General features: G+C 42.6%; 1 protein-coding gene across 1 annotated transcript in view; it reads right to left on the reverse strand.

The window, feature by feature from the left end:
- Positions 1–24,070, reverse strand: part of elp4 (elongator acetyltransferase complex subunit 4) — a 55,224-nt gene that overhangs the window by 17,898 nt on the left and 13,256 nt on the right. The window contains exons 7-9 of the mRNA XM_053866381.1: positions 20,428–20,619; positions 16,260–16,368; positions 13,220–13,326 (exon numbers count right to left, since the gene is read on the reverse strand). Coding sequence (XP_053722356.1) covers positions 13,220–13,326; positions 16,260–16,368; positions 20,428–20,619 — 408 coding nt within the window. The remainder of the gene's footprint in view (positions 1–13,219; positions 13,327–16,259; positions 16,369–20,427; positions 20,620–24,070) is intronic.

Genomic DNA, 24,070 nt, shown 5'->3' on the forward strand with positions numbered 1-24,070 from the left:
TACATGCACAATACAAGAAATAGACTCAATTACAAGCACAAAATATAGACAGAGAAAACAAGTGTCATTGTTCGTGTTTCAGGAAAGATACATTGAAATATGTATCATAAAAGCAACCATATGTCTGTCTTTTTTGGGAGCGTCAGCGTTTAGGCCAAGAGAGAAAGCAAACAGTTTCTTCTTCCCACCTCCCTCCAAGTGTGATCTTTCTGCATGAGTGGCTGTCATACCTGGGGGACAAAACGGTCTCACTCGCTGTCCCAGTTTGTTCCTAAATGCAGACCAGGCTGAGTCAAGTCTGGGTAGGTGTGTGTTGCTGTGGGGGGCAACAAAAGCTTGTCTTGTAAACAAGCGGACAGGAATATGCATAATGACTAATAAAGCATGTAGCACACATGGCGGCAAGGTAGATTACGTCCATCTTCTTGAGTTATATTCACATGAAATCCAGTGGCTCAGAAGGCTCAGAGCTTTTTGGTTGTAAGCCACAGACAAAACTTGATGATAACCGTGCAGACTCATGGTGACCACAAACAACATGTCACATTTCCAGGCTGTTGCTTCTCTGCGATGAACAGAAGCTGATGGATGGAATGGACATGAAGGGAGCTGGTTAATTAAGATTCCTCTGTGATGGCAGTCTAATTGAGGGAAGCCATGCCATACAGTGCTGGTACCACAGGTGGGTGGGGTAGCACTGACATGCTGTGGCAGCATAGTCAAAATTCCTGATGTTCAGCGCAGCCATCAGCTGTAGTCAGACAGCATGGGAAATCTGAGCTGAGACTCAACAACAAACAACATACATGCTCCAAGTATGAGTAACAGGAATATTCATCAGCAGCCCATGCGTGTACTGGACTGTTTTGTCCGACTGCACGACAGGAATCAAGGAAGGATGTTGAAAATAAAGAGCTTGCGTAATTGTCATGATGTGACCCAACACCCAAATATTCCAAAAATATGCCTTGCTTGGGAGGCGTTTCAATTCTGAGGAACTGCAATAGGAATTGTGCCAATAACCAAATTCAGCATGCAAAGCTCTTACATACCAGGACTTGTCTCACCTGTGCGTGAGAGGGACACTGGGGCGTGATAACAGGTTTGAGGTTGGGGGAAAAAATATTACGCTGAACTTGAATATAAAAAAGTAATAATTGGCCACAGCCCATATCAATATGTGACACCGTAATTCATGCAGGTAGAAGCAGCTAAGAATACAAAATGAATGAGTTTTCTGTCCATTGACAAGTTTTGAACTGAACTGAAATAAGGATTAATGCGGTACGACAGTCTTAAAAGACGGACGTGCAACATCAAAATGCCACAAAACACCACGAGCCATGACGCTCCAAACCTAGCAGGGCAGAAAGGAAACACTTAAACGAGGTGTAGACATTGGCAGACACACTAAACTTCAACTGCCAAATCCCTAAATTAACACCTTTTTTTTTCGTGAGACGGCTCAATTTGGTCACGTCACACCAACACCACAGCTGGCATTCAAGGGTAAAATTAATTACTTCAGATACATGTGCTTCCTCTCAAAGTGGCAGACTTATTTGCATTGAGGAACATTCAGCAGAAGTAATGGATGCACACACAAAATACGGCCACCCAATGACCCCTGCGCCCGTCTCAAAGTCCCTCCCCGTCCCCAAAGCCCAGGCGGCTCAGCCATGCATGGAGAAACAAACACAGGTAGCAAGAGGAAATCAGACTGCAACAAAACACAGAAACATGAATGGGACGAATTACAATGATGGGCTGGATGAAGGACAATGCAGCTGGCATTATACAAACGGCAAATCCCAGGACGGGCTGCCGGAGCAGGGTACAGATTACAGGCACCTTGTCCCTGCCTGGGGACCAAGGGAGAAGAAGAAAAAAGGACACAATATTGCAAGCTGACAGCTGACGTCTTCATATAAATGTATGAATTTACATTCCAATTAGAGGAAATTTACATCTTAATCACAGAGAGTAGTGTGTCGGTCCCTCGGTTAGTGTGTTGCTACGGTAATGAGGTGGGATGCTGCTGTGCTCTCTCATCCAGACAGTGATCTGTCAGCAGACGACACCTCCCTGTTATGAGGGAGCAGCGCCCTAAAATACAAATGCCAGCGCAATCCGGCAAATATTAGCTGAAATCTGTCTTAATACCAAACAGGGTGGGAGCTGCCACCCGAGGATAATGTGTCAGAGTTTGAAAAACATGAAACATATTTTAAACACAGACCAGTGAACCAGGAGTGTCTTTAACTGTCAGTCAAGTGACAAGCCTTCACCAGTCAATGGCATTGTATTTCTCATTTCCATACTAATAATGGGTATGTTATCGTTAATGGCTTCACTTTTGTTTCACGGCATTTGAAGACGGTGACATTGAGAAATAAACATATCATGTCACTGGGTGACATGCAAACTAAGTGCTTCATTGAGTGCCAATGTATCATTTAAGGGAAACTTTCCATCAACCTTGGGTTATGAAGAGGGAAGCTCCAAAATATGATGCATTCTCTGAAGGTTTATAATGTCTGTTTGGGGGAAAACAGCATAGAAAATATACATGTTCTGGCTGTCAACTTTCATAGTGTATTAATCATAGCACTAATTAAAGTATCATTATTGATATTCATTGTATTATCATGAATGACACCTTTTTCTGTACATGTAGGGGAAAAGTCATGACTTTTTATCATCAACTTTTTCTTCCTTTGGTCTTATGGCCCCCCAAGACAAGCAAGTCAAGACTTGTACCGGTTTTAGACACACAGCACCGAAATTCTGATCCGTAGATCAGGATCGAGAAAACGGCAGAGGCGTCTTACGCGAGATGGTCTGGTGCCGCAAGAGTGGTTTCCAGAAAGACTGCAAAGCCGCTGCTGCCAGAGCTCTTCAGTAGGTAATGTCTAGTCGCTCTTAAACAAGACCCTGGCTGCCAGAATAGATGGCTTGGATAGCAGGGCTTTCAGAACCATCGGAAACATCAGGTGGACCTCCAATGATGTGTTTCAAGCCCTCATGGGCCAGCCCAGAGCACACAGCCTAGCCACACAGCACCTGCTGGTTCGGTCAGCAGGTGCTGTGCGCCTTTCTCCGCCTTTCTCCAGACCACCCGACAAGAGGTATCCTTCTGTCTGACCCGAAGGCTGCGGGCCGGAAACGACCACTAGGCAAGCCCTGCTCCCGATGGCTCAATGTCATCGTGGGTGACCTCCGACAACATGGAGTTACTATGGAAGATGCGGAGCAGCTGGCACAAGGCCGTCAGCGCTGGAAAAACCTGGTTCATCTGGTCGGGTCGACGCACCCTGATGGGAATCAAAAACCCAGCATCAAGATTGGGCCAACGCGATTTATATTTTTATGCAGTGTTACAGAAGAGATAAAAAGTTGGTGACCGCACATGAAAAATGAATGAAAGAAATCCTTTCTTAAAACACTTCATAACTCAGAACGCATATCAATCATAATATGCATCCAAGGCAAGTCACTGAATACATCTCCACAAACATTTTCCTCAACAGCAAGCATAATTATAACCAGAGAATCACCAAATAGAGAGTGATCCTCTACCTTTTTTTCTGAGAAAGTTTTACAGTAATTACACCGTCGTGCAAGCTAACTCGAACTCTGGTTTCTATTGAAAGTTAAAAAATGTAAATGGAGGGACTTTTAAATTGGCATAAGCATAAGTGCCCCGCATGAAGGAAAGAGCCCCGCTCATAAATAGTGACTATGATTTCAGGAGAGTACAGGCAGGACATTAAAAAAAAAAAATGATGGAAGGAGGAAGAGCAAGTGTGTTTGAGTGGGGAAAGCACTTCTGTCTCTACACAGAGTGACCTTGCGAACACTCAACCTACTCCAATATTCACCAGTACACATGCTTTTGTGCTCCACTCCACAACCGTCTAAACACGCAACGCCTCCCATCGATACACACACAACTCATTATACAATTCCAAGACTTGAAGCACTTCAAACTCATATTTACACACACAGTCAGAGACGCCCAAACACCAAGGGGTGTAAACAATTCAGGTGCTGAAACAAATGCACTATACTGATTTAATTATAATTATTTGGTGCATTTAATTTTACATTTCTCAACAAGATGGGGCTGCTGAGCATAACAGTGTGCCCAACACTAGAGTTTCACTGAGTAATTCAAGAGCAAAACATGCCATTGAACATCTGGAAAGTGTGTGGACAAAACACAACACACTCTGATTACCAGATGTCGAATAATACCTGAAATGATATCTGTACCTTCGTAGCAGCCTGGCATCGTGTCCGACAGTTACAACAGCACAGTATCCCAGCATCGCACTCTCACACAGCCATCTACCACTACAGTAGTACTTATAACCCTCGCGTCGGCTATTTTGAATGGCATTCAACTTAGGTCCAATCTGACTTACGACGGGTTGGTCGGAACCAATCCCCGTCTTAAGTCGGATGTTACTTGTATACATAACATAAAGCCTCAGAGAACTTATTTTACCTTGTGTCTAGGCTAGGTAGACAAAGTGTTCTGGCTGCACAAAGCGAGCTAACTCGGGCAACAAGCAGAGCAAACATGGTCATTTCTATTGAACAAACCCATGAAGCCTGTCTGTTGTAGCTTCCACTTCAACCGTTTACACCAAAACATTTTTGCTATTCATGTTATCTTTGCACCCTTCTCTCATAGTAGCAGGTGTGATCAGGGCGACTCTTAAGAAGAGACAACTGAGGACGATGAAGCAATCAGGACCACACCTGGAAACGGCAGGAACTCTTTTGATTTGCATTAATATTAAATTCAGACTTTGATAAGGGGATAGAATAATGGGACGAAGGGATATAAAAACACAAGAATACCCAGACTAACATATGGAGTAACCTTTGTGGCCTTCCGGGGCTGGAGGGGGTGGTAGGAGGTTATGTAGGGGGGGTCTAACGCTCCGAGGACTGTAGGCACGCTAGGGAGAGGTGAGCTGTCACCCCCCATTACGATCACAGCCGGAGTTTAAGAAGGGGGAGGGGAAGAAGGAGAGCAGGCAAAAAAAATATTGGTTCCTTGCTAACCGCCATCTAGAGCATCCCCGGGCCTTCAGAACCCTCAGTTTGCGATTGCCTCCTGGGAAACACTTGCACGCAAGTCCTCATCCCGAACAAGCAGTAGGGCAGAGTGGGCGTGCGTGAGTGTGAGGGGACGCTGGAGGGGGGCACTGCATTTCATCGGCATCAGCAGAATGTATGGATTTAGTGTACCTCACGACAGCGGCGCAGGCTTTCTCCCTTGCTCCGCAGAGGGAGGAATAACACAAAGCATTTTGGTTAAGATCGCCAAAAATTGTGCTGAGTGCAAAAGGGACCATCTCACAGTAACTCAATGAAAGTTTGAAATGAGGGCAGGGGCAATGCAAGGGCCACTCCAAGAGCTCAGTAATACTGTTGAAACTTATGAATGACAGAAGTAACTTGGAAATTTTGGCGCATTTCTCTCATTTCTGCACATGAACAACCAATTTCAAACAGTAGCGCAAAGACAGCCCAAGAAGTCGTTGTGTTTTTTACGGCTCATATATAAGTTGCTCAAAGCTTCTCAAGGCTGTGCTGCACTGTCTTCTAGCTGATTAAGACTTACACGCAGACATTTGCGTTCAGGTCAACACACGCAAGTGCAACCTCAGACAACCTCCAACACATTGTGTATTCTGCATTTACAGCAATAAGAAACGGAGACTGAGAGGATTAGAGGATAGTCATTTTCAGGCAAAATATTGAGGAATCTCATCTTATTTAGCTAAATCAGTGGGCAGGAGGCTCCTGCCCCTCCATGCCATTTGAGATGACATTAATCTGGTGACTTATGTTTGAAAGTTTCAACAGGAGATACAAACAAAAACAACACGTATTCACATAATCCTGTTACACACAGTACTGATCTGCAACTGCAGACAAGCAGGTCTAGCCAGGCTATCGTTGAGCGGCGAGTACATCATTCCACGTCTGGATAGAAGACGTTTGCCTCAGATTTGACCTTTTGTGCGAATTTCAGCGAGTACTGCTTAGCCACATTCTGTTCCCCAGATCCCACTGCTAACACCCCTGTCACTCATCATCACTCATCATTGTTCGGGACAAAAGGAGAGTTTGGTTAAGCCACACACTGGTGTATTCTCCCACCAACATCCTCCCCCACCTTTGCACGGTTTCGGGAAAGAAAGAAAAATTCGTCCATTTTTGATACATAAACAAAAGTCAAACCACTGCAGCCAAACCAACCGACAGGTCACAAACTTCTTGATAAAAACCTTTCATTTTGCCCCCTAACTTGCCTTTTGAAGTGCAGACTTGTCCTCTGCTTGGCCCTCTGACTCAAGCGCAGAGTGTCATTAAAGCCTATTCAGAGCCCTATACGTGCCCTAACTATCCTCCATCATCCGTCCGTGCCTTTCAATAGCCACCTGTGAACTCTGAAGGACAGGGACACTTGCCCTCATAAAATTCATGAGCGCTGCAACATTCACTTTGCAGCCAGCAGCCCACAATGGCCCAACATCACTTTAAACAACTCACCGTTGATTGTTGTGTGAATCCCTTTTAAATACAGCCATACTGACAGAGGCAGAGGTTAAGTAGGTCCCATGATTAACTGAAACAAATGCCATTAGTTTGCTAAGAGCTTAGGAGAAAGGCAGAGGATCAAGGAGGCCAATTTGTTTTTGTCAAGCAAGGAATTATTCAGGGTTTGTCAGCAGCCCAAACACAAAAACAGAACAAGATTTTTTTCTGTGATATATGTATTGACACGACTCTACAGCATCATTGCACCAACTGCTTGGCAAATCCTCATTTAAGAAACATTTTTACACAATGGCGGTTGCAGATATAACACTTAAAACTTTACCACACAAAGTGATGCAAATGTAAAATAATGCGTGGTGACAAATGCATACACACTTTTCCCATCCTGACTCTGCAGGACACCGCATGGCCAGAGTGTGGGAAAGTTATTTTTAGGATGGAGCAGAGTGCCTTCCTGAGTTGGATGCTCCTGCGCTGGATCAACATTCCACCTTTGAACCACTCCGGCCAAAGAACTTTTTGTCAATGGAAGCAGTTTTTACTTTGAGGAATTTTTTGGTGGGGAGGCCATACTTTCATTCTAAAGTTCTCAAAAATGCAAACATGAAAACAGCATTTATATCCAACCAGTATTTATATCCAACACAATAGATATGTGGAATATTGACTCCAATGTGCTACAACTCCATCTAAACACGAGAGGCAAAAAGGCCTGCTTGATTTATTCACCCTCGCCTCTCTCACACACAGTCAGAAGCATCAGATACACAGTGCTATGAGTCAGAACTGCTGTGATTTTTGCTTGTTGGCGATAAATAAACACAGATTTAAAAATGGATGCAAATATGAAAACCATGAGAGCAATCGCTGGATGTCTATTGGCAGCAGTGGTGGATAATTCAAGCTCAGCCGTGCATCAACCAGAGAGCGAAGAGACAAACTTGAAGGCGAAACTCTACATACTGAACAATTCATAGAGATGTTGGGGTAGATTTAGAGGCTACCCCAGGAAAACTTTACTGAACGAAAAAAAAAACATCATGGATACAAAGATTATCATTTAAATAAAAAGTGCATGAACTCAAAGAAATAAAAACATTTTCTTTTAAATCGAGGAAACAACAATGATGTGACTCCGGAGGCAGAGTTCAGCAGAAGACCTAGTTTACAAGCACCAAGAGGCCTATGAGTCCCTAGTCACAACCATTATGCTAATGGTAGCGCTCTCCGGACACGCTTGCATGTAGCCAATGGAACAACACCCCACGGATGTAGGGTGGCATGCAAGTTACAGTCTCTCTCTCTTAATGGAAGCTGAAAACAGCTACAGCTACTTTAATCAGGAGTGAATCGAATGTGGCCAGTCTTATGTGATGGGGGCTGAGTGGTGCATGGACCATGTTAAAGGTTCACTGCTCACTGATGCAACAGCTTCACTTCCATAGCCGGTTCAGGCAGACCACACTCTCACTCGCTGTGGCAGGACAAGTAAATATGCCCAACATTGTTTGGTTGTATTACTGCCTGACTTCAAGACACAATATTTCCTTGTGCTGTCAAATACAGCGCAGCAGATTAGGCAAAAGTACCAGATATCTGAATAACTGTTTTGTTTTAAAGAGAAACAAGAGGGGGGGGAAGGAGGGGGCACTTGCCATAGGGTTATTAGGGGCTGAAATTCACAAACACGCGGCAAACCCACAGTGGTCTACGACAGCTATCTCCATGCAGGGGTTTGGTCAGTGGTACAGGGTCAGTACATGGATCCTGACTAGTTCCTGTCCGCATTTGCATAACAGTGTGGACACGAATATTCGGACTCCTTTCCCATTTTCAGTCGCCTAAACAGGGATTGGAGCCTTAACAGCTTTAACTACTACCTTCCTAATACAATTGAGGCCCACTGAGACATGCCTTCTTGGCTTGGTCTGTGTGAAATGCAGTTGTTTTTTTTATTTTTACATAATGAATATTATCAGCAATATAACCAATTGTTTAAATTTACCATGTATCTGCCATTCGCACAGCTCCTCTTCTGGAGGATAAAGTGGAATAGTAGATGTATGCATACATGTCCAAGAAACACATAGTTCATTAACTTTCTTAGACTGCATGCATCTAAAAGCAATATTTCCAATTAAACCCACAATGATATTCATTTGAAAACTCTTCATTGTGTTTTTTTCTGCTAGCGTTTATGTACAACAAAAATGAAAAGTCAGATCCGATTTTGCAATTGAATTTCACTTATTTCACAATTCAAAATATATCTAACAAAAAACAGCTAGTACATGGTCATACATAACTTGCAGTATGAGTCTTGTATTATTTAACATCCTATGTTTTCCTTACGTGCTCATACATACTCGTGATCTTTGGGGTGATAGGAAAGCCTAGCATTTCCGTATCTTAGAAGACATGCACATCTGCATCCTTCCAAACTCATGTCCTACCAAGACGGGGCTTTTCAAACACATGCACATTTGCAGAAAAGATAAAACCCTTATTAAATAATGGATTCAAATCTGATGTATGTTGTGAATACTGTTCTGCAGAGGCGTCTGATCGCGTGCCACCGGACGGCCTGCACACAGCGCTCATCTCTCATACATGCGCCGACCAATAAGCACACCTCATTCCAAAATGTGACAGAGGCTGGTGCGCACCAAGAAAGGAAGCATAAATTATTCACAGGTAATATTATTTTAAAGGTCCATTCCCATCTGATTTGAAATCCAGAGGCTGACGGAAGGATTCATATATATGGTAGCAGCAGTCGATGTACTAAAAGTTCAGCATGCTTTCAGGAAATAATTTGTTTTATTGAATAGCTCAGTTCACTTGCTATTGGTTACAGCCCAAAAAGCCTTTGTCTGATCCTCAACAAAACGATTATAATAGCCACAAAGAAGTGGATATATGCCCTGACACTGAATACAAACAAATATACGGCAACACAAAAACAAGCCCTGAGGAAAGGGTCTCTGTCTAATTCACTTTAGATTCCCAAATCTTTCTTTTCCTCTCTTTTTACTTCTCTCTCTCAATAATATGGGTTGCTGCCTCTGAGGAAAAGCCCTCAATTTAATTAGACCTGACCTGAGAATCACTTAACTGTTCCTCTCTGCTTATGCCTCCCCCTTCTCTCCAAGCCTTCGCTCAGCTCGTCACATAGGTCCATTAACACCCTTCCCTCGGCACCCACGGGCTTCAACAGGGGGCAGACACAGACGCAGTCTTAAAGACATTTTGAGGACATGCCAAGAAACATTAACCTAATCTACACACCTCCCCTAGATTTAAATCTCCACTTTAATTCATCCCCAACTTGTCGCATCCCTCTGATCCTGTCGTTATTTGACACAAGTAGTGCTGATCTGCAGCGCAGTAATATCACAACACAAAAGCGACGAAACGAATGAGACGAAGAACCTTTCCACTGCAAATTTGATTCAGACAACTCACTGACGCTTCTTTTCGACAATAAAGACTGCACCCTGTTCATTGTGTGTATATATATATATATATATATAGAGAGAGAGAGAGAGCGAGAGAGAGAGAGAGCGAGAAACTGCATTATTATTCTGACAGCAGATAAATACTTTTATTTAGCAGCAGAATGGGAATTCCAGCAACAGCTCCTGGCCACCATCAAAGCTAAAAGGTGTTTACAGACTACAAGTGACAGACCTCGCCGGTGAAACGGACACCGCCGAATAGCCCGACTAATTTGACACAAATCCCCAACTTATACTGTATTTGACCTCATGACCCTAACCCCAGTACCCCACAGGCGCATTGCCTGTCAGTTTAAAAGGTCAAACAAAGGTAAAGCAGAAAGCATCTGCATACCATAAGCATTCTTCACCCTCAAAGCATCACCATTATGAAAATGGTGGCAAAGGTCCACGTCATCCTCAGAAAAGCTGTTGGGAAAGTTCTCACACTTGGACATCTGTCTGCGAAGGTATGTGGCCGTGCCACTCCGCAGACGTCAGTCTCGCCATGTGTGGGAGCAAGCGACTTTGCATATGTGTGTATGAGTACGTGTTAATCTTGTCTAAACACCCAACTCTTCTCTACCTGCTCAGACAAGGCCGTGGGTTAATTCCAGCTTCAGGCATCACAGCTAATAATTGCTCATCAACCGCGGCGTGAACTCTCTGGAACGTCAACAGTTACCATGGCTACCTTATCACGGAACAAACAGAACCCCAAAGACTGTGCCGAGGCTGACGTTCCTAATAAATGGCACAAAAACCTAATTAAAATATAATGGACTGTAAATACACACGCTTCAAATTGAACTTCCCCTTCAGAGGGAAACAAATACAAGCACCATTCCGAGGCACTCGGTGTGAGTCAAACCACAGTTAAGTAATGAGTTACTTGTATGAGTGAAGGTGCAGGTGTTTTGACATGTGGCAGGCAGGCAGGCCAAACAGGTGAGAGGTAGCAATGTCAATCACCTGTCATCCAACACCGCATTACACATCTGTCCAGACTAAGAGTCATAATATAGTTATGAATAAAAACAACACCGCGCAAGACTTTGAGAAAGGGCAGCATCGATGTGGCCCAAGGCAAAGAAGTCCCGCAGCTTGAGTAAATGGGGTGATTAGCACGGATGGTGTGGGCTGTCACATGCCAGACACCAGGCCGAGAATCCAATCACTATCTCCACGTGTCAATCAGCTGCCACCCGATGCGGTAGAGCGGCAGGTCAAAGAAAGTATACATGCCGTCACCCAGTTGGAGCAAAAGCACATACTTCTGTTACAAACTCTCGTCATGTCACACTCGAAATTTAAATAGTTTTTCAACAGCCAGGTGTTTGGACTGATCTGATAAGTTAGGCTGTGCCCCGGGAAATTCCCTGGAAGATGAAAATATGCCATGAGGGAGACTTTTGGCCCAGAAAACCCCCTTACTGCATTTGTTCTGATTTTTAAAAAGACCATTTTAAAAAGAAATGCATCACAAGACAAACAGGGGCCAATGTTATTAAAACCTAAAAGCCAGTTGTTCTATTCTGAGCCCCTGTTACACTGTCTTTCAGACGTTCTGTTCAAGCTTTTTTTCACTGCCACACAGGGACCAGGTCATTATATTTACATACATCCTATCATTCTAACAATAAAAATGAAATAGAGAATTAACTATGCCAGTTGAAAACGAATCATACACAACTTTGCTTTATCCTAGATATTAAATACCAAATCTTACCAATGCTCCATTTGACTAGAACTTCTAGGAAAGAGAAAGCTTTTCAGACAAGGCTGACAAAATCAGGTCATCACATGACAGATGACCGGGACCCCTACAGAACTACAGGGATGCTCCTGGCTCAATACGGAAGCCCAATTAAAAGACTGTTGAGGATAACCACCTTGACTTTTACAGAGCTTATAAATCCACACCGTAGGGTCCTATTCATGGGGTCACCGAAAGGAGCGGGGGACAAGAGAAAGGATTTGAAAGCTAGTAAAGGAAAGGGCTGACTGTAGAACATAAGCAAGGATTGGGGTGAGAGGGGCATTCCTCCCCCCCCCCCCTACCTCCTGCATGAGACAATAGGCCTTACAAAGAGCTGAGGACCAGAGGGTGTGATAAGGTAATGATAATGTAATGAGAACCAATCAAGAGGCTGAGCTAAGAGGAGGGCCTCTTAATTTGTCTCTGGAGTGGTAGTTCAGTGACAGATTGATGACTCTGAGCCAGAGTGATGGTGGGACAGCAGTGACACCACTCACACTCTGGACAGGAAGAGAAAGAGATGGATTATGAGAAATCATTTTTCAAAATGAGCGATGCCACGGAAGAGCCACGCAAACACGTTGATAAGGCCCGAAACAGTTTACCACAGCTTTTAATGAGCAACCTATTAGATGCATTACGGTGAATGCTGGACGGCATAAAGCAGTCAGAACAGGGGCAGGCTATTAAAGGGTAAGGGATTTCCCAGACAGCAAATGTAAAGGTGCATTGACACTGAGTGGACCAAGAGCTGGACAATAAAATCATTGCTTTCATTAAAATAATGTGCGTAATAATTGAATGGTTCTGTGAACATGGAAAGGTGTAAACCACATGTGGGGCACATGCAGCTCAGGGGCCAAATGCAGCCCTTTGCCTTTATGTATTTGGGCCTCATGAGATCAGACTGAAATACTTTTTTCATCAATAATAATTTAATACATACTGTAATTTTTTGGTCATTGGAAATAAATTCTGAAAATATGTATATATTTTTTTCTTCATACCTCTAAACTGTCTTTTTATGTTTTACCCACAGTTTTGTTTCCATTTCATTTCCAGACATTGAAGATACTCAAAATAAAAAAAAAATCATCCAGTACTTAACATTTATATTGAGATTAAATATATTTAACTGAAATGATCAATGATTACGTTACATATTTCAAACATGTTTTGTCCTTTTCACTGCAAAACCTGAATTTATTCTTTTGGCATGGAGGCAGCTCATCACATTCTAGGTGTACAACGCGGCCCTTCGGAAATTTCATTGCCCAGCCCTGGTGAAGATCAACTAATGGAAGACAGAAAGCTTCTCCGTATTGAACCTTTCACAGAAACACGAACACAACAGCTGCCTGTAGTCACCTTGACAACATACCTCAATGCTAAACTGTTTCCTCTTGAGCTTAAAGGCCAGGTCTTTGTGGTCAGGGAGTTGACTCACCAGACAGTTCAGGTGAGGTACCTGCCGCACATGGAGCAGACCTGTGACACACAACAGAACAGAGTGAAGAAAGACGCTGAGGGTAAAGGACTATTCTATCCAGCATTATGGTACAATAACAGTCGACATAGTGCCTTCCACACATAGAGTCGCATCCTCTGGACATTTTTATTCTCTGTCCAAATATGTAAATCAAATGCAAAACAGAGGGCTCCGTATTCAAGTAACATTATTATACGCCACATTTATCCCTGAAATAAATTGTTTTGTACACGGACAGTTACAAAGTTATTCATTATCTCCGTATTGCATGAAAAAGTTTACATCTATTTCATACATTGCTGAATGTCTTTTTTGTGTGTACCAGTGATTATCCTTTAAAATCATCTGCGATGACTAAAGGAGAACAATCTGTGCTCACTTCCTCGAGGGGATGTATGCTGCAGAAATACATCTAGGTCGGCGATAACAGAGGGGAAAGCACACAGGCAGGGTCAAAATAATAAGATGAGGGAGAAAAATACGTTGTTGTAGATGCAATAAATATTTTTGTGAATATACAGCGAGGTATACATAAGACCTTTTAAAGTGGTTAACACTACAATATTTTTTAAAAAGCTGATAAAGAAGCATGTGAAGTCACAACTGGGAGCAGTGCAGTTTTATATCTGAAGCAAAAACTGTTCCATCACAACACCGACACAGTTAATGATCCAAGCAACTGAATACTATACTTTGTTATCCTACAGTATAAAAGCAGACATACATTTCTCAAACCAGTTACAACTTACTCAACTTGACACACAGAGGCTGTAACACTTGGAAAACTACTCCCATGCTTCCATAGAGGTAAAAACACAAGAGGTGCATGAAACATCTTGAAAAAAGTTCACACAAGATCTTTGCTGCTATCAAGCTTCTAGAAACAGGGAGAAAATAATCAGTGTAGCATAACTGAGAACAATTACAAAATTATAGCATCAAAAAGAATAAACACACCCTATAAAACAAATCATTAAACAGCCAACAGCAAAGCACGTGGAAATATCCAGTCTTGATTTTTAGCCACCTTTATTTAGATTTACTTCACACTACGCTACACACACACTACATATGCTAAATGCTAAAGGAAAGAAACAAGAGCATCAGCTGTCATATGGCACTCATTTATTCAGGTGTCCCAACGGACAGAGAAATCGAAGAATAATAGAAACCATAAAAGAAATCACTCTTTGGCCACGCAAATAAGTTTTCAATTCCTGTGAAAGTCAGTATGCAAACTTTAATTAAACCCAAAAATATGGCACAATTTTAAAGGGCAAAATTCTAATTAGTGAGAAAAAACTGAATATTATGAAAGAGAGTATATTCATGACTAGAAAATAATTATAAAGTAAAGATATGGAGCAAACGAAATTATGAGGGTAATAATTGCACAACGGCAACAAAAAATAAGTACGTTGAGGAGATAAATCCAAAATATTACAAGTAAATATAGAAGAGTGAAGGACAAACATTGAGCTGTTTATTTATTTCCAATTTAGCTTGTTTTGACATGAGGGGTCTACACTGTCAGAGGGTGACCTCAAGGCCATGATAACCAAGTTTGAAAATTAGACGGCAAACAACCTTGGTCGGTACCGAGGAAGAAACAGCCTGGCTCGGAGCTCATAACAGCAAAGTTGCACCTTCATGAAAGCAGGGTCGAACTCAGGTTAAAATAAATGAGCGTGGGATAGAATATGAGCGATCAGGGGAGTAATGGAGAACGGGACAGAGACAGTGGAAGAGGGGGATGGTGGGCTCTCTCCTCTGTGCACTTGGTTGATTTCCCCTTGCTTGATTTGCAGTGACAGGCTTCCCAGCATGCTTTGAGCAGCCCTGAACTGCTGCCTCAAACACACACACGCACACACTCTCACACTTGTACCAGATGCGTTTGCACTCAAGAACACACATCAAAACAATCTTCGGAATAAATGTTTTTCATGACACAAATTGGTCCAAAAACTCAAACAACTAGAGGAGTAATAAAGTCAATAATAGAGTACAAAAGATTTTTCCTCAGCTTTTTAAGTGTGCTCACTTAGTTGTATCTTGTTGTACCTGCCTGGACCCAGCTCTGATTGGGATCGTAATGTATTTGCTAAATAAAACATGCTGTTAAGTGAAACCAAAATCTGCAACTGAATGTCTTTACGCCTCGTCCCTTCATCTGTCACAACTAGGGTCGTCTAACCCGGGGATAGAAGGAAGGGGGGATATGAGAGGAAAAGCGCAAGAGTGAGTGGGCACGTCTAAAAATACCACAATCGCTCAAACTGACCTTTATGCGTAGAGAGAGTGATAGAAAAGGGGGATGTGAGTGGCAGAAAGTGGAAGATGATGAAACCTTGGTGGAAGAGTGATGGATAGGACGAGGAGAGCAGGGGCAAACTCCGGTCCCTTTCCCCTACTTTTTCCTCGCCTCCTTGGCATCCCTTACCCTCCGCCCCCACCGAACGCCTTGCCCTCCATTTATTAGCTGCGCATGCTGCCGATGGAGACATTGAGTGAGGGATGGAGAGATAGAGGCACAGAGGAAGAGAGAGTGATGGTGAGAATATCGATTCCCCAGTGTTGGTCTGCTCTGCTCCAGAGCCTCAGGGGTATGGGACTAGGGATGGAGAGGGGGCGAGGCGAGAGGGAGAGAGGCTCTGCTGGAGGGGGGAGGCAGAGATGTAGGGGGTGAGGGTGCGAGGAGGAGGGGGTACAGCGTGGCAGCTGAATCCCCCCCGGCCTGTCTACTGAGGAGCACGTCTGATTGAGCAGCAGCACACTAACACGCACTGACAGCCTGGCCTGCAAGGGGGCTGCCCTGCCTCCATCCACAGCACAGTCACAGCCTTAATGCACTGCCTGTGTGCGAGTGTGTATCTGATGAAACACAGAAAGATAAGAGAGTGTACGTGTGTGTGTGCGTGCGCGTTCTTACCATGGTAATCTTTGTAGAGTGGGTTGGTCTCCCTCTCAGAGCCTTTGAACGATTCCAGGGCGATAGCACTGTCACACAGCCTGGTTATTCGGCCCATTATAGACCTGTTCTGTAAAATCGAGAGAGCGGGAGAGAGGAGGGGGAGAAACATGAGCAGGTAATTAAAAGCCTCCTGACGGGCCATCAGTGTTGCAATTAAATTAGGTCATCATTCCCACGGCCAGGTCACTTCTGCCCTCGGCTTAGGTGAGCCAGATGAAGCACAGAGGCGATGAAGAACTCAGACGGGCCACACAGGTGATGACGGGGATGTTTGACATTTGCTCACATAGAGCAGTGGAGCAAGCATTACAGGGCAAAGACTGAAGCCGTGCTACTTCATCAAACAGTTTGTGAACTCTCAAAGCTGCCGGCTGGATGCGCAGTGGGGAAATGACCAGGCATGCTGAGGATAGCTCCCCCTACTGGGAAGGTTGGAGGCCTGGTCCGAGGAGGAGGAGGACAAATCAGGGTTGAATTTAAAAGTGAAGCAGAATATACAAAAGGGCGGAGGCTGAGGATAACAGAAGTGGAGGGGAAGGAGGTCGAGCGACATTGGGATTGTGGGAGAGAGGGAGTGCTGCATTATTAATCGCTTTGCCTCTTGAATCATTCACATCCTTCTTTCTGTGTTGGCTGCCACCACCTAATGCAGTTTTCATGCCTTCATGTCTTTTTTTCCCGGCTCTTTCTTATTCCTTTTCATTTTTGTCCTACTTTTAAAGAACGCATCGTCCTCCTGTCGGAAGTGCCCCACACTTTGAGGGTATTTGAGGTCAGTCACGTGCACTAATTAAAACGAGTGTCAGCGTTTGGTTTCAACAAATTATTAAAAACATTAATGGAGCACAGGAGCACGGGCCGCTTATCTCAGACCTGACGTGTAATGAGGACGCAGTTACGGCACGAAGAAGAGACTCCTCTGCAAAGACAGAAAAGTTTTCACATGGAGTTCTCCAGAAAGGTCACGTGTTCAACACATGGAGTTGTCAGAGAAAACAGCGTACAAATACAGTGGAATTTAATTTTCCACTCCATATGCACAACGTGGATATGACAAAATATAATAATAATAACAATATACCAGAGACACCAGAAGCACTTTGGATTCAAACAGTGCAAAATATAAAACATACTTTTTAATCAAGAGAGGATGACAAAAAAAACAACATGAATCATTTAACATTGTTTATTAAATTTATATATATATCCCCTTGTAGAGAAAAAAATAGAAAATGACGAAGAAATTTGAATAAATGATGTATAATATTTACATGTATGTTTATGAGCTATGATGATAGGTAATAATTGTCACTGTAATTTAACTATTAAAGTATTTTATGATGTACAATATCATTAGCAATTTCACTGTAACATAATATAATAATATATAATAATGGGAATTGTGTTTCAGCATATGAGTCATGAATGGCTGCAACAAAACAAGGATTTTCAGTTGACATACCTTACTTGATCTAGCTCTGAATTCTCCTATCGGGTTGTGAGACTTTTTTATGTGGATAAACAGATAACCCCCAAAGTACAATACGTTTTTCACTGGCCCAAACAAACATAAATAATTCAAAGACGGTGACCACATTTTCAACCTGGAGGTTATCTTCACGCTCCTGTGTTGTCGGTGTAGCTGACATTTCAAAATCATATCCCACATTTGCAGACGGGGCGACCAAGGCCCAAAGGAGAACCCATTAGAATTTGGGGGAGAGATATTTACAGTGAGTTTAATATATTCATGATTTTAAATATAGATGACAGTTCAGGACTGGCAATGGTATTTTTTTTTAGGTCAGTTTCATTTGAGATGAGAAGTATGGCATGATTTCTGAAAATTTTGTTTCAAAAAAATGTACCAGCACACAGCACCTTGTCTAAATTCATAATGTGAACTCTGATCTGGAGAGTTGTTGGCGCTTATATATTGCTAATGAAACAGCTCAAGGTCGCAGTGCCGTGATCAATGATGTTACCACACATAAATAACCGTTTAATTTGGGTTATTTCTGGCTTAAATGAGTCCAAATAATAAGAAAGAGAAATGCACACATGAAAAAAAAGAACAAAAAGTAGTTTTTTTGGGGAACAAAAAGCTGATTTTTTAAAGAGAAATATACACTTATGAGAACAGTACTACACAATATATTTTTTTAAAATGTATCAATTTTCAAGCAATTTGTTTCAGAACTAAGAGATGTAACATTTGTCACATTGTTGTAATTTGCTTTCATTACTGAAGGTCTACAAAGTTTTGTAAAAAAGGATGTGTGGGACAAAGTTTTATTGGTTTTTGGAATTAATATATATTTGGAAATTGTTAAGAAGAAATTTGAGAACTAAAAAAAAAACATAGAATAAAAGATCTAAAATTACAATAATAATAAGTGGGATTATGAAAACATAATTTATGCCAATATGAAGAATCCCACGATGAAAATTTTAGGAAGTCTGATCAATAGTTTATTTATTGACCTAAATGCGTGTTTATAACTTAAAAAATAAAACATGTGAACTCCACTTGCTACAGGCATATAACTTCTATTGTTTTCTAGAATTGGACTGGATTTGTCTGTGTAAACGTTTGATAAATATTCATTTCAGAGCAAGTGTGTCTAGATTCCAAGCCCTCCATGGATGAAGTGGATGTTTTTTTGTTTACTTGTTGGGAAGGGTGTGGCAGCAGGAGGTAGTATAATGGTGGAGGATGAGGCCAGGACAAGCCTAATTAATGTTTCAGATGGACTGTGGCTCTCTGCTGCTGTGAGGAGGCTTTCAGCGACTTGCTCGGCGTCCCAAGCTGCTCAATAATAGATGTTTGGTCCAGCGTGGACGGGGCCAGCGAGCCCACTGCCACCAGTCTAGACCATCTTCCAAGGACCACATTTTGTTAACCAAACCAATTATTGAAGCAGCAACCGAAACAATGGGATGCAGCCTTAAACACGTCAATTCATTAATTCAGAAAAGGGAGGAACATGACTGTCATTAATGCACAAATTCACATGTCACTCTCCTCAAACGAACGCGACTGAAGACAATCATGTCTTATTAGAATCGCAATGTTAAATTAATTGCAACATAATTAAATCTCTTCATGTAACTGCCTTCGATTGCCTTCGCTGTTGGCGGAGACACCCAACACCTGACTCCGTCCAGAACTCCCCTCGCTCCTCCGCCTCCTCTCGCCACGTTTCATTCACTTCTCTCCCCAGGGTGGAGAAGAAGGAGGAGACAGATTAAGGGTTTGGAAGTCCGGCCAGAGAGTGACAGGGGGACTGCATCTCGTACAGCTGACATCTGCTAGTTAGCCACTCTACCTTTTTGACCAGGCCAAGGCTGAAGCGCTCTGAGCATGTGGGCAGATAGCCAGAGCATCATGTGATGACACAGATGTTCGGAAAACTTTTACGTTAGACTGTGGCCTATATAGTGAAGGGAATCTTAAAGAAGGACAGATTTTAAAAATGGGCCATCACAAAATACATCAACTCTCAGATGGCTCTCATCATAAGTGTGGTCCAATGATGTACAGTCTGTGAGGAGGAGGGCTGTGGTTTGCCATATGCCTCAGCAGATGACTCCACCTTCACACTGAGAGGCCAGACTGGACACAGACTTGTATCCCCACTAGCAAACACACACACACACACACACACACACAAAGGGACATTTGTAAGAATATAAATGACAGAAAGTCACACTCTTTGTGCACAGCTTTATGTAATTAAATCCCAAACAAACAAACATAGATTAAGAGTCCTTTTCAGAATGTGTGTACTCAAATGAGGGTGTAGGGGGATTGATGCGTGGAGGAAGAGGCCCCTCGCAGGCTTGAACCATATCAGGATAACACTGAGGCCCAGTGAAGAAGAGGCCAGTCACCAAACGGTAAAGTGTGTCTGCCTCTGATAGAGTGAGAGGATTGTTTCCTGGGCCAATGACTGACTCGAAGGCAAACACAAACTAATTTATTAATGCACCTGGAACTGTCTTACTTATTAGGCAGAAACATGAGAAGAGGTATCATGGCGGTTCACGAAAATCAGGAGTCAATCAGCAGAAAACAGAAGTGAAGACAAAAGGGGGGTGAGTTTTCTGATGGTGAGCACATTACCTGGATAAGGTGTGATGGCACTGTAGCTACTGCCACAGCCAGTGATGACCTCAGCAATGCTCTGAGACCGTACAGAAAGGTGGTGAGGGCGTGGCTGGACTTTGGGTTCTCATGGCAACACAGGTCATCGCCCCACAACGCCGAACCAAGAGAGTGGAGCCCAATCCGCAGGATGTTGCGAGGCTTTGACGTCTGGAAATGAGACAAAGGCAGCTGTGAGGAGAAACTTTTTTTTTTCATGTGCTTCATTTAAAAAAAAAGCTGCTGCTGCTGTTGTTTGGGATGCAACCACAAAGTCAATCATAGGCTGGACAGTAATGTCAGCAGCACAGACGATTGCAGAGCAGGGCCCAAACGTGACTGGACACAACTGCCCAATCACAGAGGCCATCTGACGCAGGCACAATGGACCTGTCAGACAGGCTTCCAATATGGCTGCCACCCAGAAATCCAAGCACATTCTTGGCACCACAGTGATGCTCTGCAGCCAAGGGGGCCTGGGTAAGGGTACAGTGACTTCCCTTGAAACACCCCACCCAACAATAAGAGATCCACCCACTGGCAAAAAAAACAGTACATGAAGCCAAAATACTTGAACCTACAGGTCCACTCAGAACAACCTTGAGTGGTTTTTAATCTTAAACTTCTAGTCAGGCGTCATTAAAAAAGCTTGGACTACAACTTTCACTGAACCCTCCTCTACTATCACAGTCTTTTTAAAGCTTGCCACATCACTTCCTCTCCCTCAGTGTTGCACAGGCTTCCAATGGACCAATATCTGAGTCACAAGGATCTAAGAAAAATAAACCCCATTGTGTCCACAACATTCACAGTCGGCTCATGCTTTCCGAAGAGAGGGAACCTTGACCGTCCTTAACCCTCATGCACCTTTCCTGGCCCAAGAGCTAACAACATTCAGAGTGTACTTTCCTGAATAGTGGACATGTAATTTCAGATTTTAAGGGAGAGAATTTAAGGTCTGAGAGGAAAGGCCAACACGAGGGAACTATGGCGACATGACAGTTGCTGTGGCAACATAGGAAGCACTGGCCAAAGTTAACTCCTATAGTTAAGCCTATAGAAAAACCAGGGACTGGTGCCAATAGAGTCCAGCCAAAGACTGAGGGGCAACCATAGAGCAAAAAAAAATAAAAAAAACAGCTTGGGACCAAAACCTAATTACCATCTAGAACCACAATCCTGCTGTCTTCGCCATCCCACTTGCTTCAAAAACACGCTCAGGGCTATTAATTCTTATTGTCTCTGCCAAGTGCTGGTTGACATGGTTGGATGGCAGCTGCAAATAAAAACTTAAGGACAAGAACGTTGATTTTGGAATAAAATAAAAGTTTGCCAGGGAGGATAATGTTCTACGGCAAGATAAAGTCAACAGAAAAGTATACAACCAGAACATGGGACCCAGTTATGTTCTCCTGCTAAGAGTTTTCTCCAGTGTAAACATAATGTGGAATGAGATCGAACAATGAGGACCCATTTCTGAGTGATTAAATTCTAAACCTAAGTCTACACAATATGTTAAGTTCTACCCATCAACAGCACTAGGCATGTTTGTGGAACCCACACCGCACAAACATCTCAACCTCTGCGGCGACGCACTTCGTGCTATGATCAGTTGAAACAGCTACAGTGTCTGTATATGAGATTTGGTCACTGTGGGGAAAAAAAAAAAAACAAAACGAAAAAAAAACAAAACGAAAAAAACCCCAAAACAATGGATCCCCTTAAAATTGTCCATGTAGCAGTAATAGTAAATTGAATTATTTAACCCACATATTGTGGAGCTATATTTTTCTTACATGATAATTTGTATTACTCATTCTTGATTTGCATAATGCAAAAACATGTCGACATGGAGACAAAATTGTGACCCGGCTGCCTTATCTACTTCTCTTTATCAGTCAGATCAGATGAGAAACAGAAAGGCTTTATTGCCATTGTCAGCGAAGGGATCCACAGGTGAGGTATTTTCTTTGGTGCATTAAACATATATAACATCAAGATGAATTAAAAAAAAATGTATACAAAACAGACTTTTTCAAAGATGTCTGTTCTTTGTACTCTAGTTAAACAAAAAGAAATAATCAATATGAATATTTAGGTTTTTATTTTGACTAGGACCCATGGTACATCACTATAAACTTGTGTTGTGTGTTTCCTATCGTCGGTGCAGGCCACTGATGGGTGAGAAGTAAGAAAAAGTATATAATAATTAAAAATAATGCTAAAAATCCAAAATCAATAAAACATTCTTGAAAAATTAAGAGTGTCAATGACCAAACCTCAAGATGAACTGTTATACCATTACTGTAATACCAACTGTTATTCCATTAACAACACACACTAAAAAAACATTCACAACAAATTTGGAAAATTAAATAATAAAATAATTGTCTTTCAGGTGAACCGCTCACATCTCTGCATGTTTAGGATACATATCATAACCCTGCAATGCCTCATAAAATACATAAGGCAAAGATATAAAGCGATAAATACCAAGATAAGCAGTATATATATATATATCTCTCTGTAGCACAGGTGATTATCAAAAAATTGCAGGTCAGTTGGCATGATGTTTTGGAGAAGCAAATCTCAAATTCTGCCACTGAGTACCTTTTTTCTTTTGATTATATTAGTTAAACCTTCAGTGACAGACAGCAATAAGACACCTGCAGTGAAATCCATACTGATCAATCTGGTGCCAGCGCCTGAGTCAAGCTGTGCAGGTTTGCATTCCAGGACTGTGCCAACAGCATGTAAGACGGCTTTCACAATGTCAGCAGATAATCTGACATCTGAGCGACAGCACTCAGGGAGGTAGGGCTAGGGGTACAGGAGGCAAATCCTGTCTGTGGCAGGGGGAAGGGGGGCTCCAGGTGACGAGCAGACGACTCACTCAGATGTCTGCATGTATGGACATATGCCACACTCTATATATTCCTGTACCTTTCATACATGTTAAAAGGAGGGACAGAAAGAGATGATAAAAAAATGTAATCTGGCGTTTTGACTGAGATCCGTGGCAGATGATTGACGATTATTAAGACGATGCCCGTCAAAGATGTGACATGTATGGCTCAGAAAGAAGGACTGAGACTGTCCAAGACTAATGCACGAGATGTGACCTAATTCTTGGGAGAGGTAAATGAGACGAGTTGATGAATGGCTGATTCTGATCATGCAATTTCATTTAACAAGTGTAGTTACCGTAAATCCTGGACTATAGAGTGAAACAGAATATTAGCTACAGCCACTCAATTTAAGTCAATCGATCTTAATCATTCATACATAAGCCGCAGGTGCAGTGGTGCTGTCTGCGTTGTAGGAAGCTCTGTGGGGCTTAAAAATGCATGAGCATCACTTCTAAATGAGTTCTGAAAACAGGGTCAAGCATCGAGACTGATTCATGAAACAAACTTTGCCATGTTCTGTACTTGAATCATGAACTCCTGACATCTTTTATTGAAATTGAAGCGCTCAAAATGTGCTGTTTTCGCCTGCGTGTCCCAAGTTCCGACACCACAGCTGTTCTCAGCTGCCGCTTCTCCGCTCCAGTCCTGCAGGAGATCGGCTCTGTTGGTGGAGCTGCAGACATGCAGGCGAAAACAGCACATTTGGGGTGCTT

This window comes from Synchiropus splendidus, chromosome 5 (genome assembly GCF_027744825.2).
Source record: "Synchiropus splendidus isolate RoL2022-P1 chromosome 5, RoL_Sspl_1.0, whole genome shotgun sequence".
NCBI lineage: Eukaryota > Metazoa > Chordata > Actinopteri > Syngnathiformes > Callionymidae > Synchiropus > Synchiropus splendidus.